The sequence below is a fragment of the Phyllobates terribilis genome, unplaced genomic scaffold, assembly GCF_046119375.1.
Source record: "Phyllobates terribilis strain yellow unplaced genomic scaffold, ASM4611937v1 Scaffold_8__6_contigs__length_399053987, whole genome shotgun sequence".
Lineage (NCBI taxonomy): Eukaryota > Metazoa > Chordata > Amphibia > Anura > Dendrobatidae > Phyllobates > Phyllobates terribilis.
In genome coordinates, this window is record NW_027362768.1 from 126,583,494 (window position 1) to 126,596,649 (window position 13,156).

The 13,156-nt window shown below is 42.4% G+C and overlaps 1 protein-coding gene across 2 annotated transcripts in view; it reads right to left on the reverse strand.

The window, feature by feature from the left end:
- Positions 1-4,154: 4,154 nt before the first annotated feature.
- The window catches only part of LOC141156408 (uncharacterized), a 40,567-nt gene continuing 31,565 nt past the window's right edge, over positions 4,155-13,156 (reverse strand). For both annotated transcript variants that reach the window (XM_073642603.1, XM_073642602.1), the window contains 2 exons: positions 9,938-10,071; positions 4,155-4,323 (listed from right to left, as the gene is read on the reverse strand). In XM_073642603.1, the coding sequence (XP_073498704.1) occupies positions 9,973-10,071 (99 nt within the window). In that variant the 3' untranslated portion in view covers positions 4,155-4,323; positions 9,938-9,972. The remainder of the gene's footprint in view (positions 4,324-9,937; positions 10,072-13,156) is intronic.

The following is a 13,156-nucleotide window of genomic DNA, read 5'->3' on the forward strand; positions in this document are numbered from 1 at the left end:
TATATATATATATATAATGACTTTTTTATATTGTTTGGTTATTTTAATAATTGTACGATGATTAAAGATTTCTTTTTTGGGAGGGGGGGGGGTGTATTTTTGTGAAAAACTTTGACCTGAAATGATTAGTCTGTAGCTGAGTATTGTAGGTCATGAAAAACTGTGTTGCGAAGTCTGCAGATGTTGACTGGATAATTCTGCCATTCTGTCAGCTTAGATGCCATAATGTGTGCCGTGAAATGTGTACAATTATTGCTGTTCATTAAACAGATTCAGTATGATGGAGTTTATTTCTCTTTTATTGCTTACGATGAGCAAGAATTTCTTAGTATTAGTGTACACTTCTTTTTAGCACTTTAGTTCTGTTTTATTCATGCTTTAGAAAGTATTATTTTTTTGCAGCCATATATTCACCACAGTACATTAAAGGAAGCATAAATCTGCTCTCCTGACATCAGGGCTGTGGAGTCGTTAAGCCAGAACTCCGACTCCTCACTACTGAGCGTGTACATAAAGTGCAGCACAGATTCATCTCAACTAAAAGCCGAGATCCTTAGATCAGGAACAGAACAGACATTTATAGGACATTTCACAACTTTCCCATATTCTTATGAAAACATTGACAGCACATCCTGCATTGTACCACTGTACCAATTTATTATATATTGTCGGAGTCGGTCCATTTTATACCAACTCCAACTCCACCAAAATGGACACCAACTCCATGACTCCACAGCCCTGTCTCCTGTAGGTCCAAATGTCCCAAAAAGTATACAATAGACTCATAGTTACAGTTTATAGTACAAGCCAGGCTAGGGAAACCTGCCACCCGTGGACCACATCCGGCCCTCTGACTGTTCTTGTCCGGCCCGCTGACACTCACAGGCAGAGAGCAGGAAAGGGACTGATCTAAAATTCTGATTTTTCTCCGAATCGTTATTCTGATTGTACCCTCGCCCCCTGTGGGTGCCGTCTTCTCATTGGAGAATGCGTGGCTGCTCAGCTCCTTGTTTGCAGAGCTCCACAATCTTCTGCAGGAGCGTTCAGGAGGAAAGCTGGGACTACTGCACACATAATGGGCAAGTATCTTCTAAGTGGAGCCCGACAGTGCTCCATTCTCTGATCTATAACTTATCACATTCACTTCATAGACTGCACATATAGGTTTCTCCCTTCTGCCTGTCACCTCCTGCCCCACATGTGATGTGGTTCTATGCCTGTGGAACAGGTGTGGGCAAACAACTTTTGATCCAATGCTACCAAGTTATTTGCGTGATCATCTGCTATTACTTGTTATGATAAACTTTACTACAGCAAGTATTATCAGGCTATGTTCACTCAACTGTGTTTTCGGCCCACGCGCTGTCCGTGAAAGAAAATAAACCTGACCTCACACAGACAGCACTAAGAGGAATGGTATGCAATTGAGCTATTCCAATTACAGTTTAACACATACCAAACATCAGTGTGAAAAAACATCACAGCACGTACTGGTCTCTTCTGTATATCGGATGAGACTCGTGTGTTAGGCTATGTTCACACATCATGTAAAACCTGATCTCTTGCCAGGAGGTTGTTCAGGATTTTTCTTGCTTTTTTGCTTGTTTTTTTGGTGTTTTTTCAGCGTTTTTTTCACTGTCCTTTTGTATGTACATAACTGTCTGTAGTTTGCAACATAAAATATTTTATTAATTAATATCTTTTGAAAGTGTCAAGTACATGCAAAGTATTGCATTTTTCTAAAGTGTCACATGTCGGTGAATGGAGCCCTGATTTTTGGATTTTTTAAAACACCATTCCAGCATTTTTTTTTGTTTTATTTCAGTGGTGCAACTAATCGAAGTTTCCTGACCCTAGTATTATACTCACTAGCCCCTGTCTTTAGCTCTTCCCGGCGCCAACTTGTGACCGCAAGTTCTGACTAACCGGGAGTCAGAGGTAGCGGTCATAACTACTCAGTGTAAGTCTATGAGAGCAATGTTCTGGCCTCACATAGACTTAGGCCGGTTTCACACGTCCGGATATATCCAATACAAGAGATATCCGTGACCATGTGGCAACTGTGTGCCGCATCAGGATCACACGGACGGCGACTAGGAATCAGCGCTACAGTTAGCGCTGTTCCCAAGCGCCGGTGCTGAACCAGCAGGGACCATGATGAGGGTAGTGGTAGTCTAATCCAGCAGTGTCCCCACTGTAAAAATAAGAAAAAACTAATAAAATCCATGTACTCACCTCTTCTAGGTTTCCCCCGCTGTAATCCATGCGACCGCTGCTGCAGAGGAGCCGGGGAGAATTAGCGGCTCTGGAGCTGCAGCTCAGGAGCGGTGTTCTGTCCTGTCACTCACTGAGCGCAGCTCCAGAGCTGCTCATTCTCCTCGGCAGCAGCAGCAGTCGCATGGATTACAGTGGAGGACACCTAGGAGAGGTGAGTACATGGATTTTATTCTTATTTTTACAGGTGGGGACACTGCGGGATCAGACTACCACTACCCTCATCATGGTCCCTGCGGGTGCTGATCGCAGCGCCGGCAGGGAGCCATAATGAGGGCAGTGTTCAGCACCTGGGGCTTGAGAACAGTGTTACCTGTAGCGCTGATTCCCAGTGTGGGTCCGTGTGACACTGATGAGACACGGATGTCATCCATGTGTGTTCAGCGTGAGGCACTTTTGCTGACCGTGTATCACACGGACACACGGTCTGTGAAAACACACTGAGATGTGCACAGTGTCATCGTGTGTCAGTGTCTCTGGTACGTGTGGAAACTGATGTGTGAAAGAGCCCTTACACTGAGCAGTGACATTCGGATAACCCAGGAAACACTGGAGCAATCCGACAGGTCCAAAACTGCTGGAGACTGTCCGACGAGGCTTCAAGAAGACGGAGGCTGATGAGTATAATACTAGGGGCAGGGAACTTGAATTAGTGACACCATTCCAGCAGTAAAATAAACCGCTGGAGCGGTGCTTTAAGACATCTACACTGTGTTCCAAATTATTATGCAAATATTATCATGCTGCACATAACACATCTGCATCTCTGGCTGCTATGAGCATAAAAGGGGACAAACTTATGGTGTGGCCCCCATGCTCCCCTGACCTCAACCCCATTGAGAACCTCTGGAGCATCATCAAAAGGAGTGTCTATGATGGCGGGAGGCAGTTCACATCTAAGCAACAGCTCTGGGAGGGTATTCTGTCCTCATGCAAAACAATTAAAGCAGAAAGCATCCAAAACCTGACAAATTCAATGGACGAGAGAGTTCAGAAGCTCCTTTCGAACAAGGGGTCCTATGTGCAAATGTAACATCACCTAGAATAAAGTTTTGAGTTGAAAACTGTTTGATTTCAGTTTGTAATAACCTGCTAATGCTTATAATTTCAAAAATTACCATTTTTTTGTTCTTTATTAAAATTAAAAGGTTGAAAACTCTGCTGTGCATAATAATTTGGAACATGCATTTTGAGTGCAGTTTGAGTTTTTTATTTTTTTAAAAATATACTGTTATCATAGGCAGTTTGTACAAAAACCTTTCAATTGTACTCTAATAGTTATTTGACTGGAAAATTACAATGACTGGAATTCATATAGGTAATTTGGGAAAATCTGAGAAAATATTATTTGCATAATAATTTGGAACACAGTGTAGAACGACTGCATTTGAAGGGGTTATGGGTAATTAATAATATGGAAGCCAAAGCAAAATTTGCTGTGATAGAATATATGCTGCTGTAAATTTCCCTTTTACCTTAATGAACATTTCTAATCTACCAGAGCAAACCCATCTATGACATCCATAAGTCTTAACAGAGAATGCATCAGCAAAATATACGAGCCAATTCATTTTTGATTTTTTTGCACAAATTTACACCTCTGTCCCCTTGGAGTATTTTTGTGATGGTTTTTTTAGCGCATTTGAAGATTAACATGTGATTTATCCATTTTTTAATAGACCATGCATTTTTTTACTGTAAAAAACGTGCATGACAAGTAAAAAAAAACATTTATGAATTTGCTCAAAATTCATCAAACATCATTATCCTTTTTGATGAATTTGCCACAAAATCTACCAGTGCAAAAAGGAGAGAAGTACTTGGAAAAAGGAAATGTGGAAACAGGGACTTGGTTATCAAGAAATAGCGGCACACACAAGTTAATATGCACAAAATTTAATGTTTCAAGGTATGATTAGAATAAAAAATATCAACAATCAAGTTCAAAAGAATTTTACAAATCTGTAAGATTAAGAGAATTTTCAGAGAAATGGCAATATTGATTAAGGATCCATTTTTCCATGTCACATGTTGGAAGCCTGCGTTGGTCTGGGGAATAAAAAATGAAAATTGACTATATATTAGATTACATAATATTCTGTTAGAAATGCAACAAAGTTCATGAATGTAATATTTAACTCTAAAAATGGAAAACTAGTATGTCTGGAAAGGTAAAACCAGCTATTATCCTGGCTTCCTCAGCTCATAGGCTTTTTCAATCCATTGCTGTGTCACATACAAGACTGTGCTCCTTGTGTGTGAATATCTAATGCTAGTATTGAACAGATATTACTGTGCAGATTGGTGGCGCTATAACTGCATTTATTATGGCTCACGTGATGCAAAAATAATTTATTTAAAGGGGTCTCTAAGAATGTAATAAAATGGCCCCCATTACATAATTTTAACAACAGCCTGTCCTAGTCACATGTCAAGACTAGCTGCAGTATGAACAAACACAGTTTCTGAGACTTCTGTCTCAACTGACAGAGGAGCTAGATCATACGCACACAAATATAACTGCTGGAGAAGTGTGTGACAAGACAAGAAATAAATCTCGACTGAAATACACATTGAGAACTAAAGCCACCGTCTCACATAGCGAGATCGCTAGCGAGATCGCTGCTGAGTCACGGTTTTGGTAACGCAACAGCGACCTCACCAGCGATGTCGCTATGTGTGACACTTTGCAGCGATCAGACCCCTGCTGTGAGGTCGCTGATCACTGCAAAATGTCCTGGGCCATTTTTTGGTCTTTGCCCTCCCGCTGGTCAGCACACATCGCAGCGGGACCAGCGATCAGGCTAGTAACCATGATAAACAGCGCGTTACTAGGGGCACACGCGCACTTAGTAACCCACTGTTTATCATGGTTACCACTCTGCTACGGTGAGCGGTAACCTCCCGCTCACCGTAGCAGGGTGGTAACCATGATTCTTTCCACGATGTCGCTGCTCCCCAGATCGCTGGTGAGCCTGCCTGTTTGACAGCTCACCAACGATCCCTGACAGGTCGTATCGTTGTCGGGATCGCTGTAGCGTCGCTATGTGTGACGGGGCCTTAAGGCTGGAGAAAAAATCCTTTGTACTCAGTCAGCCGAGGAGAAGATTTCAGCCGAGGAGAAGATTTATTTATTTTTCTGCCATAGCACTTCTCCTCAGCTAGCCGAGGTACTTGTGCTTATACAGCTCCTCTGTCAGTGGAGACACAGAACTTGGGAGCTGTGTCTTCAGATTGCAACCCGTCCTGACATGTAACTGGGATGGGATGCTGTTTGAATTATGTGACTGGGCCATTTTATTGCATTCTTGGAGATCCCCTTAAAGCCAAGATATGAGGACATAAAATTTGATAGATGCATGGCACTCCGTGAGGTTGGTGCATGGGTACGATTCCACTTCACATAGTAGTTATAAAGAACCCACTCAAATGATAGATGCAATTTGCGTATAGAAAAATGTATTATAATTGAATTATGCAATCTACTGATTACTGTATGACGTTTCGGTCATGCAATAGACCTGCATCTGACACTATAACATAAAAGAACAAATTTTACTAATCAGTGCAAAAATCAATAGACACTCCAATATAAAAAAAAATAAGAAAGTGGATGCATATAAAAATTTTCAGAAAAAAAAATACATAATAAAATGTACAAACCAAAAATAAAGCAACTTCTTCCAGCGTCGGAGTGTGACGCCACTTCTGGTTTCGGCGTCTCAGCATACTACACGCCCCCAACATGGCGCAACTCACATTAGAGACAGCTTTTTCGCGACGCTGAGGATTAAGTAAATAGTGCCCCCCAACAGTTGAAAATTGCCTGTGGCATCGGCCCCGAACAGTTTTGGAACCCATCGAGGCCAATTAACTCCTTAAATACCACAGTCAATAGTGACAGCAGCATCTAAGTGGTTAATAGACCTTCTTTGACACCATTCCGCTGTTCCTTCAGGGTTTTCGTCTGAATCACATTTTTATTACATTTAAACTGAAACTCCAACTTAAGTTCTCAGCGTAGAGCACAAGAATGTGATCCAGCCTTATTCTGAAAGTGATCAAAAAATGTTGTGTACCCCACAATGTTACCAATAAAAACCTCTAACTTATCCCACACAAAACCAACCCCCACTAAGGTCTGTCATCTGTCACTGGAAATATAGGGGGTCCCATATACCTGGTAGAACAAAGATTGCGGAAAAGCGACATGGCTCCCACTTCCCCAAATAAATTCCAGTGAAATTGTCGCTCTCAAATCCAAATGCCCCCCTTCTTCTGAGCCCCACTGTGCCTAAACAGCAGTAGTCGGCCACATGTTGGGCATTATTGTAGCTGGGTGAGCACACCTAACAATTTACGGGGTGCGTGTCACCAGAATCACAAGCTGGGCACAACGTATGGGGGTGCTACGATATATGGGGGCACAATGTATGGACACTAACTGGCATATAATTCTCCAGAATAAAGCCTGGCGCTGATGTTACAAAATAGTCACTGCAGCCGCAGATGAATTCATTAAGAGGTGCAATATGTACGATGGGGTCACTTTTGGGATTTTTCTGCTCTTCTGGCACCTTCGGGGCTCCACAAATGGTGCACACAAAGTTTTCTAGCAAAATCTATGCCCCAAAGCAAAATTGCATTACTTCCTTCTCCGCCCTGACTTATGGCAAAACAGTAGTTTCTGAGGACATGTGGGGCATCATCACGTTCAGGAGAAATTGCGCAATAATTTGTGGGATCCAGTTTCACCTATTAACCATTGTGTAACTGGCAAATGTGCAGCTAATAAAAAATTTTAATTTATACCATTAAAATTGTACATTTCCACGTCCCAATGTTATAAAATTCAATGAGGCACCTGTGGGTTCAAAATACTCACTGCACCCCCAGATGAAATCCTTAAGCAGTCAAGCTTCCAATATGGGGTCACTTGTGGGTGTTTCTGCTCATCTGGCAATGCAAAGGGCTTGGCTAATGGAGCCCACAATCTACTCAAAGAATCTGTGTTCTAAAAGCCAAGCGGCGCTCTTTTCCATCCGATCACTGCTATGTTCTCAAATCACAAATGGGGTACTGCCTTGTTCGGTAAAAATTGCACAGCAAATTATAGGGTCCATTTTCCCCTATTACCTCTTGCGTAAATGATAAATTTTCTGTATAAATTTTAGTGTAAAAATAAATTTTTTTGCTTTCACATCTAAATGTTATAAAGTTTTAAGAATCAGCTGGGTTAAAAATGCTCAGTACACTACTAAATTAATTCCTTGATGGGTCTAGTTTCCCAAATGGGGTCACATGTGGGGGGTTTCTGCTGTTTTGGCATGTCACAGGCTCTGCAAATGTGACATGGCTTTCAAAATCTATTCAAGACAAATTTACGCTCCAAAAATCAAATGTCGCTCCTTCCTTTCCGAGTCCTGCCATTTGCCCAAATAATAGTTTTTGACCACATATGGGGTATCATCATGTTAGGGAAAAATTGCGTAACAAATTATGGGGTCCGTTTTCTCCTGTTAACTATTTTGAAAATTACAAATTTATAGCTAAAACAACATTATAGTTGGAAAAAAAAAGGAATTTTCATTTTCACATCCACATTTTAAAAAGTTCTGTGGAGCATCTATGGGTTCAAAATGCTCACCACACCCCTAGATGAGTTCCTGTTTCCAAAAATTAGGTCACCTTTGTGGTTTCTGCTGTTTTCATACCTCAGGTGCTCTGCAAATGACATACAGTTAGGTCCATATATATTTGGACAGAGACAACATTTTTCGAATTTTGGTTCTAGACATTGCCACAATGAATTTTAAACAAAACAATTCAGATACAGTTGAAGTTCAGACTTTCAGCTTTCATTTGAGGGTATCCACATTAAAATTGGATGAAGGGTTTAGGAGTTTCAGCTCCTTAACATGTGCCATCCTGTTTTTAAAAGGACCAAAAGTAATTGGACAATTGACTCCAAGGCTATTTCATGGACAGGTGTGGGCAATCCCTTCATTATGTCATTCTCAATTAAGATAAAAGGCCTGGAGTTGATTTGAAGTGTGGTGCTTGCATTAGGGAGGTTTTGCTGTGAAGTAAACATGCGGTCAAAGGAGCTCTCCATGCAGGTGAAACAAGCCATCCTTAAGCTGCAAAAACAGAAAAAAGGTATCCGGGAAATATATTAGGAGTGGCAAAATCTACAGTTTGGTACATCCTGAGAAAGAAAGAAAGCACTGGTGAACTCATCAATGCAAAAAGACCTGGGCGCCCACGGAAGACAACAGTGGTGGATGATCGCAGAATAATCTCCATGGTGAAGAGAAACCCCTTCACGACAGCCAACCAAGTGAACAACACTCTTCAGGAGGTAGGCGTATCAATATCCAAATCTACCATAAAGAGAAGACTGCATGAAAGTAAATGCAGAGGGTTCACTGCACGGTGCAAGCCACTCATAAGCATCAAGAAGAAAAAGGCTAGACTGGACTTTGCTAAAAAAACATCTAAAAAATCCAGCACAGTTCCGGAAGAACATTCTTTGGACAGATGAAACCAAGATCAACCTCTACCAGAATGATGGAAAGAGAGAAGTATGGCTAAGGCGTGGTACAGCTCATGATCCAAAGCATACCACATCATCTTTAAAACACGGTGGAGGCAGTGTGATGGCTTGGGCATGTATAGCTGCCAGTGGCACTGGGTCAATAGTGTTTATTGATGATGTGACACAGGACAGAAGTAGCTGAATGAATTCTGATGTATTCAGAGCCATACTGTGTGCTCAGATCCAGCCAAACTGATTGTCCATCTGTAGTATGAAACGACGACCAATGACCCAAAACATAAAGCTAAAGCAACCCAGGAGTTTATTAAAGCAAAGAAGTGGAATATTCTTGAATGGCCAAGTCAGTCACCTGATCTCAACCCAATTGAGCATGCATTTCCCTTGTTAAAGACTAAACTTCAGACAGAAAGGCCCACAAACAAACAGCAACTGAAAACCACCGCAGTGAAGGCCTGGAAGAGCATCAAAATGGAGGAAACACAGCGTCTGGTGATGTCCATGAATTCAAGACTTCAGACAGTCATTGCCAACAAAGGGTTTTCAACCAAGTACTAGAAATGAACATTTTATTTACAATTATTTAATCTGTCCAATTACTTTTGGTCCCTTTAAAAACAGGGTGGCACATGTTAAGGAGCTGAAACTCTTAAGCCCTTCATCCAATTTTAATGTGGATACCCTCAAATGAAAACTGAAAGTCTGAACTTCAACTCCATATGAATTGTTTGGTTTAAAATTCATTGTGGTAATGTCTAGAACCAAAATTAGAAAAATGTTGTCTCTGTCCAAATATATATGGACCTAACTGTATGGTATCTGCAATCTACTCCAGCCAAATTTACACTCCAAATAACAAAATGTCGCATCTTCCTTCCCCTTCACTGTCCAAATATTTCTGCACCTAACTGTATATTTGAGGCAGGTCAGGAGACCCGCAGCCAGTCTGTGCATTGCAGGTTGCACTTGGACTGAGAAACATGGATGTATGAAAACAGCCCAACACAGAAAATGTAATATGCAGTAATAAAAAAAAAACATAAATTGTCCCAAACAGCATCTCTGAAAAACTAAGGGGTTAAGTTGCATAATTTGTTTTATACTTACCTCAACTGATATATATTTTTATTTTTGGTCAACATCTAACCCCTGCCGCCAGAATTGCTAAGGCTGCCAGGGTAACCGCCGCTGCTAGGGCCAGCAGGGCCAAGAATGCCAAGAACACCGCCCAATAGATTATTCTGTTTAGGAAATAAACATTTGAATTAAATACAGTACATTAAACACTTGTCTTTAAATAAATATTACATTATGAAAACATATGGCACTGTCTAATATACTTAGTTTCTAGGGCTCACAAGTTCTCTACTTCTAGTAAATGGAGAAATATTTATGTTCATATCCAGAGGCTGAAAACCTGTTTTGCATCTCCTTAATCATTAATCACCTTAATTTTATGGACCAAAGTAAATGGAGACTTCTCCGTAACTGTTGAGTTGGAGTGTTTCTGCCAACCTATTGCAAACAGGTGCCTACAAGCAAGCACACATTAATCCAATCTTCATAGTGTCTTAAATTTCGTATCTGTTAGATATGCCCCGATCAACTCAAAATGCTATTTTGGTGAAATACAAGTAGCTCAGCCACAAAGCGGTAGACTACACAAACCCACAGAGCAGGGCTGCCCCTACTATATGACAGATCATATTTTTCTGTCATGTCTTGAACTCTGAAGGTCAAATCTGGCTTTGGATAATCAAAGAATACTACTGTATATGCAGGAGCGGACACAGACTGCAGAGGGCCCGTGACCCCCTGACGAAGGCAACCGTGCCGAAACGCGCGTCGGGGCGAGAGCTAGTGAGAAGCCTATCGTTGGCCACTGTGGCTGTAAGTACATTGCTGCGATCTAATATATATTATATGCACTGCCTTTCAGAACCCGCTCCATCTTGAGTGAGTGTCCTGTTAGAGAGTTGAGGTGTTATGTCATCATTACCTATCTGCTGCTTTGAGCACCTGCTTCTATGTTGGATTTTACACTGGGCAGTAGTTTCTAATCAATAATGCCTCACTATTCCTATTTTTAACATATGTAGATTTGGCAGGGCATCTTTTTCAAATTGACTAATGGGTATTGCTCCTCACTTTTGTGGTCCTCCATTGTTTTATCATTGTGGGTATCTGTGTCTGTGATTCTCATTTTCTATCTATTTACTAATAAAAAATATTTTTGCATGACTCAGGACGTCTTTTCAAAGTCTTTTTGCTCCTTTTTGTCTCTTATCTACACTGTGTTCAGAATTATTAGTTATTAGGCAAATGAGTTTTTTGATCACATGATACTTTTTATTCATGTTGTCCTACTCCAAGCTGCATAGGCTTGAGAGCCAACTACCAATTAAGTAAATCTTGTAATGTGCATCTCTTTAATGAGGAGGGGTGTTGACTAATGACATCAACACCCTATATAAGGTGTGCTTAATTATTAGGCAACTTCCTTTCCTTTGGCAAAATGGGTCAGAAGAGAGATTTGACGGGTTCTGAAAAGTCCAAAATTGTGAGATGTCTTGCAGAGGGATGCAGCAGTCTTGAAATTTCCAAACTTTTGAAGCGTGATCACTGAACAATCAAGCGTTTCATGAAAAATAGCCAACAGGGTCGCAAGAAGCGTGTTGGCCAAAAAAGGCACAAAATAACTGCCCATGAATTGAGGAAAATCAAGCGTGAAGCTGCCAAGATGCCATTCGCCACTAGTGTTGAGCCACCCCCGTAGTGTTCGAGTTCGGTTCGGTTCGTCGAACACCCGTGTGTTCGCCGAACTGTTCGTCGAACTGTTCGTCGAACACCTTCGAACACCGTTAAAACCAATGGCAGGCAAACAAAAACACATAGAAACACATAGAAAACACCTTCAAAGGTGTCCAAAAGCTGACAAACTGCTCAGAAGACATAACTAACACATGGAAAAGTGACAAGTACATATAGTCATGCGAAAATAAAAGAGGTGGAGGAGTAAAAGGAGGGGGAGACACAGATATAGGCATGTCATGCCCTTCTAAAATCCAAAAAGTGAGAAGCCGACACGGCCAGTCCGCTCCTGCCCGTGCCACCTCCGTGTCGCCGGGTTTGTGCCAGAGCCGCGGTGAACCCTGACGGCCAGCCCCCCTCTCCCAATACTGGTGCCTGTCCGCTGGTGGGTCGAGCGAGCCCCCCTGTGGTGGAGGCAGCTCTAAGCTTTTTAATTTAAATTGTCTCTCTAATTTGAATGAATACACTTTAAATCCATTTACAAGGATCTATTGGAGGGCAAGTCTCATGCCAGCAGCCGCGTAATTCCAGCTCCAGTAGCGTCCACTAAAGCTGCTGCAGTTAAAAAGCTTTTATAAGGATCGAGCTCGGCTGTCCACCGCAAAGCATCCTACTGCCAGTCCCAGCCCCTATGCCTTGGGGTGCCTCCTGATGCTCTTCACTAAGTATCCCATGGTCCCGAAGCATTTCCTTTGAAAAAATTAAGTGTCTAAACTACAGGTGGTGTAGCTTGCTTAACAGCCGGGATAATCCGCTGACTAGCAGACACTGCTACTAGGCACAAAGTATTTCCTGGGCTAGATGCAGTTAAAAATTTGTAATTAGATACTTTCGTTGGATGCTGAGAAAGCATTCCATAGAGTCTCCTGGCACGCCATATATGATTCTCTTAAAAAGCTTGGGGTAGGGGTCTAGGGGACCCTTTTATAGCCAAAATCACGGCCCTGTATCGCAATACGTCACCTAGGCTGAAGATAAATGGAACTGTAGCACCCTGAGGGCTCCGTTGCTACAGACGTATTGCACCTCACCCAGAGGTGTGATATCTCACTCTCAGGTAAGGATGGAGTGTGGATCAGGACCCGACACCTGCATGCATTACACCACATTGCCGTGGGGCAGGGTGACCAATATGCCCCTGAGATGGGCACGACAGTCCCTGTCCCTTGCTGGAGTGGGGGGAGGGAACACTGAGGAAGGGGAACCCTGTAGTGCAGGAGCAGGGAGGAAGCAGTTCCTGGGTGCATTGAGAAGGGAGTATAAAAGGTGGGCACCATCTTAGTTCAGTGCAGAGAAGTCTGAGCAGAAGTGGCAGGGAGCAGGGGCTCTGCATGAGCTCTGCTCCGGAGGCGGGCCTAGTAACAGAGGCCCAGGCCTGGAAGAGGGAGAAGGAAGGAAGAGGAGCGGAGAAGGCTCCAGGAACGAGGAATGAAGGGATCCCAGGGGTGCGGACGGGTGAGTCGCCACCGCACGCCCGAATCCACCTGCGTGGAGGGGTCAGGCCAAAGGGGGAGA